Genomic DNA, 20,208 nt, shown 5'->3' on the forward strand with positions numbered 1-20,208 from the left:
TCAAAAGAGCGAACACCGGTTGTAGAGGTAGTTTGTTGTTAATGATTGGTAAAAATCTGCAAGTGTGTCGAAAGCAAGCACACAGGAAAACAAGTAAGTGTGTGTGTTAAAAATCCGCATATATTTACAAGTATTAATTGGTTGTGGATAAATTATTGATTGTCTATGCTTACAACTAATGAGAGAACAAAGATTGATATGTAGACGCGTGTTCAATAAGACCCATCATTTTTCATAGGGGTTTAAGTGTCTAAATTACAGCGAGTAGACAAATAATAAATTAGTTCAATGGGCTTACTATAACACTATATTCGATAATTTAGAATAGTTCATACTCACTTTCTGTTTTCGATGAGAATGATGCATTTTGAAGCGGAAAGTATATTTATTCAGTGTGAATTAAACTGATGTAAAACAATCAACTTGTAGTGAAATATATATTTTAGGCTGCTCTTAGACTTCATATATCAATCGTCCTGATAACCAATATTGCTGCAATTCTAAGTGGTGTAAAATTTTAAGAAGAATAAACGAAGTCTTTGCAATATTTGGTTTCGCCAAACTTTGAATCAAATGATCAGTAATCACATGATGCAAGAGGCAAGTTCACCTTGTTTATGCAAATAATAAAACGAGGACACCTTGATATGCATTCAGCAATATCGTTCAATTTCAAAGTGAGTTTCCGAATTTATCGAATATGATCAGACAAAACCAGACCTCCAAGTATGTTAACATTCTTCCAGATTGAACGCCGTGTAAGCGAAAAGAACGAAAAGCTACTTACAACCCGCTAGCGTCAAGTTCCTTACATCATCCTTATCCTTGACTTCATAAAGTCAAGTTTGATTATGAGAGAGCCTCTGATTTCACTAATACGCCACCACTGACAAACTCTCCCAAATTTCTTGAAATTCAGACCCAGCTGAAAGTAATATGAACGTAGACAGTATCCTTTCTTACGAAAATGTTCATTTGAATCTCACTATGAACAATTGTTCTGATACTTATTCAGGTGATAAAATTAAATTGTTTGTGAGCACAACCTCAGACATCACTGTAAATCGGTTAGGGGCAAAGCAGTTGCAAGAATTATATTACTGACCTTTCACTAGACATCGATATATTCGAACATTGATAACCACCAAAGGTACGCTCAATAACACTAGATTCTCCTTCACATTACAATGGAGATAAAACAAACACAAACCTTGAGAATAAACGTCTGGGATATGTTAAACTTACATCAGGTATAAAACGTAATTCGGATTATACTTACCTTTAACACTTCAAAGAGATAAGTACTCCATCTGCGACATGTCGCAGACTACAGTTATAACTGTGACAAAAATGCCTTCCGAGCAAACCTTGCACTGGTAACATCGAACCGCATTTTTGGCCAGCTTGACGGAAGAACTTTCCACATGATCTTCAATAGTTTTATCCGTCCCCATTTAGAGTACGGAAACAGTATTTCCACCCTCACTTCAAAAGGATAAGGACACCCTGGAGTGCATACAACGGCGAGCCACGAAATCAGTCCGAGGACTCAAATTTAAACCTTATGAAGAGCGCCTCCATTCACTTAACCTTTACCCATTAGCATATAGACGTCTTAGAGGTGACCTTCTGATGGCTTATAGTACCCTTAACACTTCTGGACATCCTCTCAAACACCTACTTAAGCTTAGTTCCAACACTAAACTAAGAGGAAACACCCAAAAACTGGAGACACAACATAGCAGAATGGACTGTAGACACAACTCCTACTCCTTAAGAGTTGTCAAATGCTGGAATTCGCTGCCGGCCGAGCTAGTCCAAGCGACCTCCCAGGAGTCCTTTAAGAGGCAACTTGATCTATTCTTAAGGTCTAAGGATAGCATCGCACTATGATTTACTAATTTCTTTTCCTGTTTTATTGTTAACATTCCTAGGTTTCTGCCTGGATTTATTCGTGATCCCCTGCTACTGGACACGGAATCCTGTTAAGCGAAAGTTTCTTCTATTCCGTCCACAACAATTTGAACCATTTGAGCCATATACTGGATTTTTTGCCCTTTTACGAGTACATTTATCTTGTAGGCATGTCTTGATCAGTCTTCACATAAAGTTAACTTTTATTAGCTCTGTATCTATACCTTTAGAAACATTTGTTAAAATAAGCTGACGCTCGTTAACACTTTCGCTTTCATGATTTCGCAATGTACAAAATGGGTCATGAAAAGTGTGAATCTATCTTGAAAGGTTTCAAACTGTACGTATTTTTAAATCGAAATCACCATTCTAGAAATTGGATGAACTTGCGCGATGCAGATTCTGGAAAAATTCTGTGGCAAAGCACCGATGATTTGTGAGTTTGGAATTATTATAAATTTTATTTGTTTTTACAATAAAATAGTTCAGTTCCTGACATAGAACACGAAGGTAAATGTGGCATTAAATCAGATATTTTAAAAAGCGCACGTTCCAAGGAAAATTCTCAAATGCAAATCAGTTTCTCGCGAAATCAATTTTTCCTCAAAAGAGCAGTTGGAAAATTTCTGGCTTGAACAAGAGGTATTTCTTAGAGACCAATCAATTGAAAGTGAGTGTTTTATGACTGTATGGGGCTCACTATTTTTCAAACGATGTACTAAACTTTTCATAGCTGATTTGATATTCTTTCCATAAAATACTAAAATATGTATTGTTCAAGTTATGAATAATTCTTAGTTCAAATGAATACATCTTTTAATAAAGTAGTAGGTTTGAATGATTCGACTAAACTGACAAACTTTCGGGTTTTGCCACCCTTCCGCAATGAGAATTATCTGCTAGTTGAATTTCACAGTTTCAGTTTTCATTTTCAGTTTGGGAAGGACAGGAAACCCGATGGCCTGTGTTAGTCCTGGCAATGGTGGTCTCTCAGTCGATCCAACTTTCTTTTGAAAGAGTCGACGGTTGAAGCCTCAACCACGTGCTGAAGTAATGAGTTCCACTTGCTGATGATGCGATGGGAAAGTCGATAGTCAACTGACAATTAATTTATCCCGAGTCTGTGAATAATTTGGAGTGTCCTCGTAAATTCCCTGTTTTGGGAGACAAGAAAAAAGGGGGCACATCAGGTGCAAATTTTTTCACTAAGCAATTTTAAAACTAATCAAGTCGCCTCTAGTTCTTCGATATGACAACGGGAAAAGGTTCAGCTTGGTCAGTCGAGCGTCATACGGAAGCTTCGCTATTCCGGGAATCAGCTTAGTTGCCGTTCTCTGAACCTTTTTCAGAAGCTCACTGTCTTTTTTTAAGCATGGGCTATCCGCTTGTATGCAGTACTCAAGTTTAGGACGTACGAACACTGTATACAAAGTCAAAAACGTTTTAGCGTATATATAAATTTGCTTATAAGACAGCGCTCCGATTGATATATTGTTTATATTTGAATATAAATACCTAAGGATTTTCCTGTCCAAGTACTTGAAGGTTTTCTAACGTGACCATATAGACTGAACACATTAACAACAGCCATATTGTAGTGTGACATCGTTTTTTAAAACACAGCTTAAAACTATTGCTGGGTTTTTTGTTCAACCGGTGGTGCGCTTGTCACCGTTACCATGAGATATGTTTACTAGTGCACATTCTCTGAATCAGACGTGCTAATGGTGATATTTTCGTCACTTGTTATTTTTGAATCATTCATTCAACTGAATATAATGTCAATGCACGCCTTTGGATTTAACGGTTCTATAGCTTTCGATATAAAACACCAATTTTTAGAATTAATTTACATAAGCTTACATTTTAATATCAATCAGCTAAAACAAAGTCTTAAAATAAAATAAATTCACTTCATTTCTCATATCTTACTTGTTACTTCTAAAAAAGTCCTTCATTAGTATAAACTTTGAAGTGTATATTTTGTCGATGAATGTCACAATTCTCTCAAAAAGACCTGTTTTAGTAACATCGTATAGTTTTTCTGAAAAATGGCAAGTTCTACTCAATCTTTGACTTGGTTATACGTTTCTTTAAGTACTTAAGCAGTATTTCAAACTGAGTCAAGCTGGAATTACATAGTTTCAATTACTGTTTCATTTAAATGCTTTGTCACTGTGGCAGACATGCAGCATCTAAGATGAGTATTTTTCTGAGTACTTGTCGGCAGTAATAGTGACATTTTTTGTAAATGCTAAGACATATATTCCCTTATTCAATACCTATATACTGAATATCCTTAAATCATTAACTTCGTAAGAGTAAAAAACCCAGACCAAAACTGGGAGGACAGCCGTGATTTTAGTAGTGGTTGAAGATGCAAAGTCTTTTGCCTATCTGTCTTACATTAATTATGATAAAACAAAACTCTAAATGATAGCTAGTTCTGTTTTTTAATCACCTAATGGTTAAAGTAGAACAAAATTATCATCTGAAAGTGTCTTAGCAGAAAAGAAGCTATCATATAAAAAAACGTAAACGTTGATCTTCAGAAACCTTTACAGCTACCACATGTTGTTGCCGCCGTAATTTGTGGTCACTTGGCTTCAAAATACTGACGATGGAACATGATCCGAATACAAAACAGACCTTTCTGATTTGACAGATCAAGCAAATAACATAAAATGACCCTTTAATAATCAAAAAAGAGCTGAAGTAACGGGAAAAAGGATGGAATTTCGCAAGACCTTAGATGTTTTGAAGAAAGACCATGATATCATCAAACATGATGGTACATCTCGTATTTACCAAAATAAAATAGTCAATAGGAATAGGTTTCAGTTATGTGAAGTCACAATAATATTGGGGTCCAAAAGCTAACCATAACCGTTCTTGTGGGATCTCAGCAGATTAAAGATGCCATATGTATTCGGGTTTCGAAAATGACTTTACACGTAAAACCTTTATAATAAAAGTATTTTAGGCCAGTCAAGTCGAAATTGAAGATGTTCGAATTTATATCTGAAAAGCTAGCGACATCTCTGGAAGCTTTTAGTCTAAGTTGGCTAACGGTTGTAATAGATGCGTAGCACAGTGTACCTACTCATGATCTGGTGCAAATTCGTAGCCGAACGCCATCAACTAGGTTTGTCCATTAAGACTAATGAGGTCGACATCAGTTGTCGAAGGCTTATAGAACTATTTATTTTGGAGATTTATTTACCACTACGAGATCAATATTGGTTTTCGTCAGCCCCAACATAAGAAACAGTCTTTGTATCCAACAATTAGACCGTATAATTCGTTTATTTGTTGGTCAGACATCACTTTGGAGTATGCAAACCGATACATTGAATATTTTCACATCTTGAAAGGTCCTTATACTCCCCCCCTCAAACATTTGAACTTTTAATGCTAATCAAATCAGACAAACGTCATTTACTCAAGAGAGCACTCGTAAAGGAAATTGGATTACTTACAAAAATCGGTTTGTGCACACAGATTGGTTTCATACTAATTGGTCACCTCACGACCTTCAGGCATCACCCCTAGCTTAATTCAGTCTATGATGTAAAATATCTTTAAGTCAATCTCCATAGACCTTAAAACTTGGTTTGGTATTAGATAGTTGCCGGAAAGCCTCGACTGTAAGCTTGATGCTCATCATAGGAAAATATCTGCAGTGTGAAATAGCCTGCAACTAATCCAGTGAGTAACTTTGGTCCAAAATCTTGGCATATAATCAGATCACCAAGCCTTCAGATACACTCGCCAATAAATACCAACGAGCGCAAAGCATATTCATGGTTTCTTATCGACGTTTTCCAGACATCTAATGCTTAAAGATATTTTGGTCTCTGGTTCTGTTTACAATAAATCCGAATTTCAGAGTGATCAGTAACGAACCAAGATTGCCCATAAATAATGATCAACTATCTATTACAACGAATCAATCTCCTCACTCTGTAGCTACTAGATAATCGTTGCTACTTATACATGGCCCTCAACTCATTCTTAACTCTCCATATTTTCTTTGTTGCTAATATCATATGAATTCCCTCTATTACCTTCATTCCATATAGTCTACATGTTTTTTGCCTTCATGCAAAACTCACAATTAGTTAACATCTGCTTAAAAAAATGTACTTTCAATAGAAAGCCTGTTTATACACCTTGTAGAATAAATATTCCCTTTTCTATCTGTTAGTGTAGGGACATTCAGGCACGCAAATAACTTAAATTATAAACAATCAAGTAAGCAAATATGCGACTATAACTCAGTATATAGACAGATAAAAAATTAAATTTAAAAAAAGAAATAGGGTTTGAAATACATGGTATTCATCAAGTAAACGCAATCGCCCTACATAATATTGATTAATTTCAATGAATAAATAAAAACTATGGGTTAGAATTTCATTTGTTCATAAAATCAAAATAGGGCGTTTACTGCCGATAACAATAGATAACTTAATTGGAAAGTAAATTAATGATATAGTGCTGTTAAAAAGGCATCATCTTCCTTTACTTTCGTCCTGTTTTGAGATTCCTTTACAGTTCATGCCTGAAAACTTATATATACTGAAACAGTATCATCAGGCTTCATTCTAAGTTCTTTACCCCTAAAATACTAATTTGAAATTCAAACGGTCCATTTTTCCAACTGCAGCTAATTTAGGACATTGTAAGACCATTATTTTTCACGTTTCCAGATAAGTTAACTGCATCGTTTAAATGAAGCACTTCTCACTCAATATAAATATTAAACAAATAATAATCAAATATTAACTCATTGAAGACAATGGTGGATGTGCCGCTCAATTTCGTGGATTGGTTGGAGTCAGACATTAACATCACTGGATGCTCAGTGGTCTAGAGGTTAGGCACTCGCGCGCGAGACTGATAGGTCCTGGATTCGAATCTCGCGAGGCGGGGTCGTGGATGCACACTGCTGAGTAGTCCCGCGATAGGACGAAACGGCCATCGAGTGCTTCCAGGTTTTCCATGGAGGTCTAGCTTCAATTGATTCATGATTTCAACTATCGAAATAATAATGAATTAACTAATTAAGAAATCAAATGACATCACGGAATTTTATAAAAGTGCTTTTTATTTGTTCTGGCTTATCAGTTGGGTTATTTACTTTCATTAACAGAGTAACGTTTTTCGAAATTCTCTTCAAAACATAAAATACCATTTTTAAAATAAGAAAAAATCGATACAGAGATGTATGATGACTGTTGTGTAATTTTTAATGTTTGTTCGAAAATGAAAAGAACGGTTTTATTTTACGACTATAATACATGACTTTGGTGAAGTCGCATTCTCTGAGCTTGATGATTTAAGCGTGAAGTTTCCATTATTCTGCTAAACACCATCATCAGCAAAAGCTTCAGATATAAGTGCACTCCTAAACTTTCTCTACATATGACTCCCAGTTTTTCCTGTTAACACTGATCTTGATTGATTATTGTTGACCTTTATTCTGTGACTATCTCCCCATTTGACTTGGTTTTTGATCCTGTATTTGCCGATGATTTTTCTTCTTGGTTGATAAAGTGGATCAATTTCAGTGTATTTAGTGATCTCTGACAGACCCGAATTTCAAGCCTCTATAAATCCTCTGTTCTGCTTTATATTTCTTCTAACCAAAACGACAACATTTTCCCAGTCCAGTATGTGACACTAGCGTTCGATAGTTATTTGACCTTTATGAAGAGGGTTCCCACTTTTTCCAACTTAGTGTTTTCCACAGCCGAAACAGCGTTTTTTTCATGCGACGTTTGGCCTTTCTTTTCTTCTAAAGTTTCATCTTTTAGTTTTTACAAGATTGACTTTAGTAACTTTGCTGATTTATGTGCCATTTCTATCCAAAACGGCTCCAATAATGTCAATATCACTTCAGACATGTCTTTTATCCATCACAGGATAATTCATTTTTCACAGTTCACTTGCTAAAAAGAATAATAGCTCATTTTGCACAATTATAAATAATTGCAAATATTCATCTACTTGAATAATTGACTAAACGTAGGAAGTTACACATATACATCAATGAACTAATTTGAAAAGAAAACTTAGAAAATATATCCCTCACAATATTAGACGATTCAGTCAAAAATAGATTAAATTAACCAAAGAATTTTATCAGAATGGGTTTTGTGGAGATTTTTAGAAACTTCACAGGTTGAAATCATGAGTCAATTGAAGCTAGACCACCATGGGGAACCTGGAAGCACTGAACGGCCGTTTCGTCCTAGTATGGGACTCCTCAACAGTGCGCATCCACGATCCCGCGGGACTCGAGCCCAGGACCTACTAGTTTCGCGCGAGAGCACTTAACCACTAGACCATTGAGCCGGCATCCAACGGTGTTAATGTCTAACTTCCAGGTTTTCCATAGTGGTCTAGCTTCAATTGACTCATGATTTCAACCTGTCAAAGAGTTTTAATCTGAAAAAAGAATTATTATTTCTTGAAATGCTTTAGCTGGAGTTTTGGTTGTTTTTTTTTGTTTTATAAAAAAACCAATCACCAATATAAATTATATTCAACTATTGAATTTTCTCATATATTAACAAAACCTTTATATTTGATAACTTAGGATATTTTACAATAATATTTAGAATAATTTCAATATCTTTATGTGTCTGCCTATGATTTCGATATTAGATCTTCTTTATTTGTTGAATATATTGTGTTTAAATATACAATTATGTATAATTTATATAATGTAAAAAGTACAAGAGAATATTATTTTTACAACTGATTGTTAATAAATATACATACCATTAGTATACACCTTTATTTTCATATGAATTAAATTATACAATAAATATTTATTGAATATTTAATTTTAAATAATTATTTATAAAGTTGTTTATTGTTGTCTATTTAATGATTAAATCTTTCATTTCAAATTAATATAAATTCATGGACACAAAAACAATCAAAATCATTTTCCATTAGAATTATAATTTAAGTAGAATCTAGTTATTTTTGTGTATTGATGAACAGAACTTATACTTCCATTACATAAATAATGTACTTTTCAGATTTAAATATTGTGTACTTGATGTTAAATCGTTTGATATTAAAAAGGTTTGATTATCATGCTTCATAATATTCAACAGTCTAAAGTACTTCAATAAAATTTCTTTGCTGAATAAGCTAAAATCATAATTAAATGTATCCATTTGAATGAGACCAAACCAAGCAGTGCTTTAGCCAATGAAGTTGCCTACCTTTTCATATGATCAGTGTAAAAAAGAAAAAAAAAACATTCAAAGCACATTAATCGTCGATACTAAATATATCACTGGTTGTTGATTTGTGGTCGGAATTCCTAACTGTTGATAAAAATATCATAGCTACATTCAGACTTTACTATCTAAATTTTGAAAATCAATTTTTTTCTAACGTATGTCTTTCTTGTTTGTATAAAAATTGTTTTTCTGTGCAGCCTTAAAGTATGTTAAATTGAATTGGTGTGAATTTTTGTCAGATTTTAAGTTGATAATGTTCAATTATCACTTACTGCGTCTAAAAACTTAGTATTCATTTTTTTATGGACAGAAGTATCTGTTCGAGTGTAAGTATGCTTATCTTTGACCTGTTTTTATCTCAGCTAATTATAATTGTATACTTGTGTAGTCATGGATTTTGTTTTTATTATACAGTTAGATCCCAATAGACTCTAAAATTAACACATACTATTTTTTCTTGATTTTGAGATAAGAACAAACGGTATTTTCTTTACATTGAATCACTTACTGTTGATCTTGACAATGTCAGTAAATACAGACTACTTGAGTGGAGTCCTCGCCATAACCGCTATCAGTAGTCGGAGACATTGAGTGTTATGGTTTAGAATCGGTAAAATTAACACGGATCGATGTACTCATGATTTTATTTTAGATCTTGTGTTCCAGTGTTCCTTCATGCATACTTTTTCTTATTGTCTTTTCAAACCATATTCGCAGTGCTTATTCTTTCTCTTCAGTACTATCATTAAATTGTTTCGACTCCTGAGATTCATTTTGTTAGTTCCATTTGGTTATCTCAGGGTGGTTCGGAAAACTGTGCCAATGCATTTTTGTATGACGCTTTGTGTTGTTACTGCTCATGACTGAAAAATACTAGGCTATGTAATTTAGCTATATCATTATGTTATCTCTATTAATATACTTTTAATGATAACAAATCTTTTTACAGTAATTAAATGGAAAATTTGCTTAATTTATATCATAACCAGGCTACTTATTTTTCTTTAAATCTAACCAGATTATTTTATAGCTAGTGAATATTATTTATTTGTTCCTTAAGTATATTGGATGTATAAAATAACAAAAAAAATTATTTAATTTAAAACTTACTTTCATTGAATAGCCTTATCAATCCTTTTAAACTGTTCAATTACTCTTAATCTTTAAAAGTCAAATAACCATGTAAACTTTGATTAGTTAAGAAAAATAATTGATATATGTGGCACTGTAAAGAGTGCTAATTATCAACAAGTATTTATCCTAATAAATTCGTATTTATTCGTAAAATTACTGATAAATGTGATCAATTTACTACATTTAACAAGTCCCTGCCTACAGTGATAAAAATGTTTAGAATATTTTGATAAAAATCTGAGACATTTCAGTGACTCACTAACTTTTAATTTAAGTCGCATGGCCAACTATATGTTTATTGGCTGGAATCTAAAAAACATTAAAAAGGATGCTAGAATATCTTAAGTGCAATGGCTTACAAGAATCCACCTATTTTGTGTGTATCTTGCTTATTAATGTTTAAAATACAATACTGTTTTAAAGATGAGTTCGAGAACAATTCTTATCATTTAGTTTTATGTAATATGCAGGTTAATTTTATCTACATCCTTAATGTAATGTAATAGATTGTATTGGGAAGAATAGAATATGATAAAAGAATCAATTTTCTTGGTTTAATCTTTTTGCTACAGTATTTTACACTTCGAAATGATAATACAGTCTAGCTAAAAAGATTGCTGATAGAGGCAATTAAAGATACAGATAAACTGTATGTTTGAATGGATAAATATGAAGCTTCCATTTCTGACAAATTGTTTGAACGATAATTGAAACTGATAAATATCTTAATAATCATGGTTATCAGTCTTCTGAATGGATAAATTGCTTTAAAGATAATTATCATCAAACTTATTATTACTTATCAGTCAAAATACATGAAACTGGTATGTTTTTGAGGTTAACAAAATTTTCGAGTTCATCTCAAGCTGGAATTTATGTCAATGTTGTTTATTAAGTATTAATAATCCCGAGTTTTGCACCATTAACCTAATTAAAAAGATTTTGTATTAAAATCTTTATTTATTGACTCCTAATGGAATGGCAGACTGGAGTTTTGAATTTGGTTTCGTAATACCAGGTTCTACAAATACATGGCAGTCGTTAATACAGTCCGACTCAGCTGATCGAATGATTCCGGCTAAAGTATTAAGGTAAATTTTTAACTAGTAAACTTTGATCTTAATATGTGTACTGATGATTAATGGTACTTAAAATAGACATTCAAAAACCTAACTAGTGAACATCTACTGAATATCAAACAATCTATTTTCTGTTCAGTCACACTGATAAACCTTTGAAAAGTTTGAATCTAAGATTAAATAAGTTACTTTCAAATATAGTAGATGGAGATAATCCTGACTAAATAATGAGCTATTTCATACCAGTTTATGTTAAAAAGCATATATATATATATATATATATATATATATATATATATATAAGTTAGTTTTTGGTCGATTTGCATTCTCTGAGCTAAGTGGTTTAATCATGAAGCTTGCATTGTCCATCTGAACAATATAGAAATAGATTTCCCATCGAAGTCGGAGAAAATAACTACCAAAATCTTCTTTCTGAGTTATAAATCCCCACCATCTCAAAAACAATTCAGTCTTGGTGCTCTGATAAACAATTTCTGACAGTAAATATCTGTAGTATTGCTCCGCATAGTAAAATTCTCTCTCTTATGAAAGATTTACACTCAGTTTAGTGTAAATACGTTTTAAGACTTATTGGCGTTAACCGATATTTAGTTATCTCCTTTCGTTTTCTTTTTAGTGGTAATGTTGTTATTGTGACACATTTCTATGATGGTGACCTTTTAGTAAGCAAATCTAAAGTGCGAATATTTTACGTTTAGATGAAGACGCATTTTTTCTACATTGAAAACATCCTTTAAACAAATCAAAAGTCCAGGTGTAAAACAATTGTTTGTCATTCACATATTACTCTTATAACCATTTAGAGCATTTTTTGAAAGATACTTTTCAGTCTATTTACATTTCACTATATACAAAGCTTATTTTGCCTTTAGCTCAATTTCACCATTAACATTGTGTGTCTATATGTGCTCTATATTTCTAACTACCCATGTTAATGTAACTAAAGTATGATTTTATTTCATTCTCATAGCTCCTTGAATAACTTTCCTCATCTTTTGTACGCATTGTTTATTACCTCTTCTCTTCTATTTATCATAATTGCTTCCCAGGATAAAGCTTTACAACTCTTTTTATAACACCAACAATTCGTGATATTGTTTTTGTGCAGCAAGAACGATGATACAATAAGACAATCTCTAAGCAATAAAATATGAAAAGAAAACTGACAATTGTTATCAAGGAATTATCTACCTTTAAAAATTATTTTATGAAGTGGTCGTCTTTTTTTTCAAACATGAAACTTTGATGGGTTTTTTACATATCATCAACAGTATAGTAACTCAACACTGGCCTTCTCGATTCGAAATTTAAAGATTATGTGATTTGCTCCCGTTTGGGTAAAATTAACTTACATTCTTATCTACTATGAAACACATGCTCATCATTTTTTTTCATTTAAAAAATTCTGAGATGGTAACTAGGACCTACAGGAATTCAAAATAAATCAAACTTTCAATCATGCATCACTTACTTGGAAAATCGGCAAAGAAATCTAACCGAATTTCGATTTCACGGTAACTAGTGAATGACTTGTGGACTACTCCGTAAGATAACAGCATGTAATTAACTACAGATTACCACGCAATCTCTCGTATTATCTTTTCGTCCTAATACAAACAAGGCTCTATTAAATATGGTGACTGACCGGTTGGTTGCTAACAAAATTATCTGAAGTAGTGCTGTTATTTACAACACAACCGTTATGTAACTCGACAAACACAGTGACTGTACACGTAGATATGCGTTATTCTGCATTATTGTTTAGTCTCAAGACCTAATAATTAAGAAAACTGAAGGACCTTCCAAGTTCATTAAGCCAGAAACCGAAACGAAATTTACAAGAAAAACTGAAAAAACCTGAAGAGGTAACAAAACCAAAATCCAAGACACGAGGAAATCTTAAGCCCACTATAACAAACAAGCCATCAAACCTGAAAAACTAAAAACATACAAATATCGCGGCTAAAAAGGCATTCCCTAGGAAAATAAGCTTTTAGGGAGGACGGGCTATTCGCCAGTCAACGCAGGACCAGGTACATGCGTGCATCGGTCCAAGTTGTAACACCTCATTAGCACAAAACGATGAACACCAAATCTATGGAAGTAGTCACTTCATCGGTAGTAATATATAAAAGAAAGATTGCGTATAAGAATATAGTATATGGAAAAATAATTAGTTCGTAGAAAGAAAGGTGTGGAGTAATTTTAATCTCGCGGTTAGAGAGAAGACGGAGAGTGCATACACCAACCCCGACCGTTGTTGCTACCTTGACGTGGTGGTCGGGCTTGCCTATCGTGATGAAGCGACCGAGCTATACTGGCAGGAACAACCGTTCCTCAAGGTCCTACTATGTCAGACAGGTCGGTCGAAGAGCGTAAGGCTAAAAGCAACAAACCCAAGGTCCGAAGGCGAAGTCATACTGCTGACTGCACAGAGGTGTGACAGTAGTAAGGTGTTTCCTTCAGACAACCAGCATGACAGCGATGTTGCCTTCCTACAAGGAGGGGTGGGGTTAGAAAAGGTCGACCCTAAAAGTGCAAACCTTGCCTTATCCCACGGATATCCGTCTCCGGCGGTAATGTCTCAACAAGTAAGGAGCTAACACAAAACTACCCATAAAAAGGTCGTGTGTGACCGACCTCAAGCAGTTGTTCCTTGGTCACTGCGGTCACACTCTCAGGTCACTAAGACCACCTCTAATCCAATTTTCTTTCCAGGCACCTACAGAAGAGCCCTTCCACGGTGTGGGTAACCGGGAAGTGATAACTGTCCTCATACCTCTAAAAGGACTCAAGACCACTGTATTCATAATCAACCTCCCTCTTCAATTCTTATTATTCCTCCTACATCGACTTTCACCTTTAAACTTCCTCTTTCGGCTTCCTCCTCAGATGTCATCATAGCCAACGATTCTAGTGCTCAAAACACTGTCCCAGGTCTACTGAAACCTCGCTCCAAACTACACACTGGAGCCTTCAACGTACGCACCCCTTGCCGAAACTCTGGCAATGCTATCTGGTATGTCTTTGTGGCAGTTTATACTGACATGAGATCAAAAGACACCACCAAACCATCCAACTCAGAGAACAAAACTCCATCGAAATCATCCACCTGAGCTACAAACCTCCACTAACAAAAGACACAATTACCTGTCGGGTTTACAAAGCACAGAATAGATTTAGTTAGTAATTATCGGCCCGTTAGCCTAGCCAGTGTAGTCAAACTAATGGAATACATAAGTTGGATGGTTGTTCTAAATATCTGGAAGAGAATAATCTAGTCGGAAAACGTAGTTTTAGGAAAGGCTTTTCAAGATTCGATTGCATATATTCCGGCAGATTTAATATTCATGGGTCTAGGTAAAGTCTTTGACAAGGTCCCTCATACAGGTCCTAAAATAAAAAGTCTTGTGATCTGTTACGAACCGACTGGAATGGATAAGCGACTTTCTCAATGATGGGAGACAACAGGTACGGGTAAATAGGACTTCATCAACATGGGAATCATTAAGAAGTGGAGTTACCCAACGTATAATCCTCAGCTCTTTTTTACGGTATGTAAACGACTTAACAACTGTGCCAAAGTCATCTGTCTTACCCTTTGGAGATGACGGATACGCTGGATCGAGTTCAACGTCAAGGGGCCAGAATAGTGAAAGGCCTGGCCGACCTATCTTATGAAGACAGACTGAGACGCCTGAACCTATTTCCGTTATCTTACCACAGGTTATGGTGTGATTTAATACTGGCTCATTGTATACTCTTGGTATTAATATGTCTCATCTTTTCCTTCCATCCAGAGCTGATCGTCTGAGAGGACAGTGAAGAAAGTTCAAAAACCGAGGTCAAATCGTTTACGTCTAGAGTGGCGTTTCTCACATCAAGTAGTGAATTACTAGAACATGTGATATCAGCACGTTTTGTTAATAGAAAGCGGGATTGGATCTTCACAGTGCTACAAGTCGTAGGGACTGACATGAATGGGTTTACCTTCTATCCTTACTACTGAAGACTGAAGTAGGTGTGGAGGCGAGACTCTAATTTATGGACGACCTTTGAACGAACCTTAGTGACTTTGAGAAGTATTAACCAATCAGCAAACAGTCTGTATAGAGTGTCACCACGGCCAACAATTCTAGTACGCAAAACACTGTTCCAGGTCTACTGAAGCCTCGCTTCAAACTACACATTGGAGCCTTCAACGTACGCAAATCGGTCAACAGACTTCCCTGGCTAAAACCCTAGAATCTCGTACCATTGATGTGTGCTGTGTCTCTGAAACACGCATACAGGATCCCAGTGTGGTCATTCACTTGACCTCACCTCAGCAAAACGGAGAGCCAACGAGATACACCCTCCGTGTATCTGGTGACCCGATGGCCAGCTCTCGTGGACTGGCAGGAGTAGGGATAGCACTAAGCATGAGGGCGGAACAAGCAATGTTAGAGTGGATCCCCGTTAACAGTCGTTTATGTGCTGTTCGGCTAAACAGCTTCGGAAGGATAGAGATACACGTCGTTGCCTTTTCGTCGTTTCTGCCTACGCTCCCAACGACTGCAGCTCAGATGAAGGGAAAGATGAATTTTACAGAAAGCTATCTGAACTTCTTCAGAAAGCTAAACGTTCAGACATAGTAATCGTAGCAGGTGACTTTAATGCCCAGATAGGTAGTTTAAACCAAACAGAAAGGCATTTAGGTGGGTATTTTAGTATTCCAGCACAACAAACAGATAATGGTGATCGTCTGTTGCAACTGTGCTAAGACAATCGTTTATTTTTAGCAAACACAAATTTCAAGCATAAGGAGAGACATCGTCTAACATGGTGACCCCCTACACCAAACCAACGATGGATTCAAATAGACCATATTGCCATCAGTCATCGTTGGAGAGGGTAGGTAGATGATTGTCGCTCATTCTGGAGTACCTGCTAGGACTTCGAGCATGCCCAAATACGGGCACGCATCTGCTTGCGCCTCACTGGACGCAAAAAAGCCACACTAAAAAGACCCATTAGAACTGAATTGTACACTCTCTACTACTTATTAAGGGCCAACAATCGCAGTGTTTCTTGACATCAGGGCTGCCTTCCATTCGTTGGACAGGACTGTTCTCTGGGATTGTCTATCGAAGAAGGGTGTGCCTGAGAAGTTTATTAACATTTTAAAGGCCCTATATACAAACACCTCAGACAGAGTGACGGCATACAACCACCTCTTTTCATTGTTCCATTCGAGCAGTGGGGTTAGACAGGGTTGCCCAATCTCACCATTCCTCTTCAACTTTGCCATCGACGACATTCTGGAAACAGCTCTGATGGATGTAAGTAATGGTGGTGTGGATCTGTTGCCTGGAAAAAAACTTCTCGACCTTGAGTATGCGGACGATATTGTCCCCAAGACATGCAATTCGCGCTTAATCAGTTGGCAATGAGTGTCCGTAGGTATGGTATGTGCTTTGCACCTTCGCAGTGCAAAGTACTTCTACAAGACTGGCAGGATTCTAATCCTGTACTCACCCTGGATGGTGAGCAGATAGAAGTAGTCGAGAAGTTCGTGTATCTGGGTAGCTGCATAAGTGCTGGTGGGGGTGTGAGTGATGAGATCAATGCACGTATAGTGAAAGCCAGAGCGGCTTATGCCAATCTGGGCCATCTTTGACGCCTTCGTGATGTCAGTCTGGCTGTAAAAGGTCGGATCTACAACGCGTCGGTGAGATCAGTTCTGCTCTATGCTTGTGAAACCTGGCCTCTCCTAGTTGAGGATGTTAGACGACTCTCTGTGTTCGATCATCTCTGTCTCCGAAGGATTGCTGACATTCAGTGGCAACACCATGTCAGTAATGCAGAGGTTCGGCATCGTGTGTTCGGGCACAGCGACGATAACCCAATTGGCGTCACCATCTTGAAACACCGACTTCGGAGACTTGGACATGTTTTACGAATGTCGTCCCAGAGAATTCCACGTCGTGCATTATTTGCCGACGCTGGGACTGGTTGGAAAAAGCGGAGAGGTGGTCAGTGTATGACATGGTGTCGGAGTATGAAAGAAAGCTGCATAAGGCTGGCTTATGTTGGCCCTTCACGACTCCCTGGCTGGGGTCCGAGAGATGGTGCGACACAGTGGCTAGAGACGTTATCAGATATGGCTCGGAATAGAAGCCAGTGGCGATCCTGCTGTAACCTTCTTTTACTTTGTTCATAAGAAGTGGTTTCTACTTCCTTAACTGAAAGATTTCTTCTGATTGTACCTTTTCGTTTCTTTCATTATTATTATTACGCCACCTTACACTAATCTGTTCGTTACTGCTTTTTTTCTACGCTCCTCATCTTTTTTTCCTTCTCTTCAAATTGTCATTGTTTTGTGTGGCGCATATATATTTGATGCCCTCTTGTACCAATATTTATTATATTCACTAAATCTATTGTTATTATTCATATTACGTAATCTAGTATTATAACCTTTTTATTAACTGTGTTCACATTTCCTCACGGAATTAGTACTTTTACAAAAACAAAAATTTTCATATATATACGATTGTACAGCTTGATAATAAATTCGTTGAAAAGAGATCCCTTCGCTGAACTTCATGTTTTAATTTCAATATTTATGTGTTCAAATAAATAAATATACAGAAGGACGTAGTCTGTGTTAATCAAATAAATTTTTGTTCATTAGGTCTACGTTCAAACCAAATATTGGCGTTTCGGTCTTTATACTTGTAAAGAAACTCCTCCAGTCAGAGTGATTTATCAGCAATCAGAAGTTTTCTCAGTCAGCGTGCGCACAATTTTTACATTGAAATCGCGCATTTATTGTCTTGGATATGTTGTACTTTTTAAGAAACGGTGGAGCGCAAATGACTTTTGTTATCGCTGTAGTTAAGCTTTTCTCCAACGACCACAGGTGCTAGTGTGGAATTGTATGTCAAGAATGTTTATGGTTCCGTGTAGGCAGGTGTACATGCTGCTGTCAACCGTGTGTCTAGGGAACTAAGTATGCTTTCAAAATACAGTGCGTCAGATAGTTTCCCAGTCGACACTCGGGGGCCCGAAGCCACCACAGACAATTTCTTAGTCGGGATCTAGTCAGCCAGTCTTAACAAGTGACTCGCATATTGTGGTACCAGATGTACTATTAATGTTCCGAGCTCGATACACATACTTAGTAACTTTCACATTTTTGAGCGTGTGCGGTAAGCCATATCTAACCAGGTAATTTGATGAGGACAGCATCGCTATAGATCCCTGCTTTCAGTTTTAGATGCTTACATGGAATAACCACCACCCCTCCAGTGACTCGATTACAGCGGGTTTCAGTAGACCCGGGACAGTGTTTCGAGCACTAGAGTCGTTGACAATGGTGACACTTGGGGAGGAAGTTTCAAGTTGATAGTCGTGGTAAGAGGAATAATAGGAATTAAAGAGGGAAACTGATTATGAATATAGTGGTTTTGAGTGCTATTAAAGGTATGAGGGCGGTTTCCACTTCCCGGTTGCCCACACCGTGGAAGGGTTCTTCTATAGGTACTTGTAAAGGAACTTGGGTTAGAGTTTGTCTTAATGACCGCAGTGCCCAAGGGACAACTGCTCGAGGCCGGTCACACACGACCTTCTTGTGTTAGCTCCGTACTTGTTGAGACCTCACAGCCGGAGACGGACATTAGTGGGGCAAGGCGAGGTGTGTATTATTAGGGTCAAACCCCTAACCCCACTTCTCTTTTGTAGGAAGGCAGCATCGCTGTCATGCCGGTTGTCTGAGGGAAACACTGTTGCCACCACACCTCTGTACAATCAGCAGTGCAACTTCGCCCCCGGACCCTGGGTTTGCCACTTTTAGTCTTACCGCTCTGCAACCGACCTGCCTAACATGGTAGGATCTTGAGGAACTATCAGTTCATCACGATAGGCAAGCCCTAGCACCACGTCTAGGTAGCAGCAACGGTCCGTTTGCTGGTGGGCCAGGCCTGCTCACCGACTTGCTCAAATCGACGTTCAATACGCAGTAGTTACTCTGTTTTACGTAACACACAGATTGTTCTTAGCCCCAAGTAGATTTAAGTACACACAAGCACCAGAGTGATTCTTCCTCAACACGAAATTGTACGCAACATTCAGTCATTAATAGATATGTCTGGCGTGAACGACCACTGTATGCAGAGTGAAACTTAGAGAGAACAATGATAAATAACCTGAGCCAGCAGCTCGTTAAGCGCACAAAATGCACTTAGGAATTACGATGGGAACAATCGATATTCATTAACACAAGCGCGAACTTAAAACAATCTGCAAATGGAAAAATTGAAGCCTTAAATGTATTAACGACAGCTATGTACTGAATAATATATATATTCGCCACCACTACCAACCATTTAAATAAAAAGCATGTGGTGATTTTTTACATCGTTTCATGTGGCTTTGAGAATCATTTAGTACGATTAAGATATTTCGCAGGCCAGGTGTGAAGGAAGTGGTAATGAAATTCAATGTAAATTTATTCACAGCCCAACTCATACCGGAATACTCAGATCACAGATAATACCTAAACCGATGTACTAAATTCATTTTGAACCTTATTGCTCAGACTCCAGAAGCTGATTGTCTCTCGTGGACACTAATAAGGAAACATTGTCACTCTAGGCGTGAACTAGTTACCAGACACGAGAATTTGGATGTCAGGTTGCTAACATCAGTACACCTACTCCTAATTTAAAACGGAAGAAATAGCCGTTAATCCTGATCTTGTTGCCTAATCAAGTAAAAATCTATCACTTTCCTTTAAAGGACTGAGTGATGAA

At 36.6% G+C, this 20,208-nt stretch overlaps 1 protein-coding gene across 1 annotated transcript; it reads left to right on the plus strand.

The window, feature by feature from the left end:
- On the plus strand, window positions 1-18,036 carry PDE6D (Retinal rod rhodopsin-sensitive cGMP 3',5'-cyclic phosphodiesterase subunit delta). Its single transcript, XM_051212297.1, has 9 exons — window positions 1-27; window positions 64-93; window positions 1,935-2,078; window positions 2,125-2,254; window positions 2,288-2,350; window positions 2,399-2,424; window positions 2,459-2,584; window positions 11,299-11,404; window positions 12,030-18,036. Exons 4-9 carry the CDS (start codon window positions 2,202-2,204, stop codon window positions 12,109-12,111), a joined length of 456 nt encoding a protein of 151 aa, XP_051072469.1. The 5' UTR covers window positions 1-27; window positions 64-93; window positions 1,935-2,078; window positions 2,125-2,201; the 3' UTR covers window positions 12,112-18,036.
- The last annotated feature ends 2,172 nt before the right edge of the window (window positions 18,037-20,208 follow it).

Source organism: Schistosoma haematobium, chromosome ZW (genome assembly GCF_000699445.3).
Source record: "Schistosoma haematobium chromosome ZW, whole genome shotgun sequence".
Classification (NCBI taxonomy): domain Eukaryota; kingdom Metazoa; phylum Platyhelminthes; class Trematoda; order Strigeidida; family Schistosomatidae; genus Schistosoma; species Schistosoma haematobium.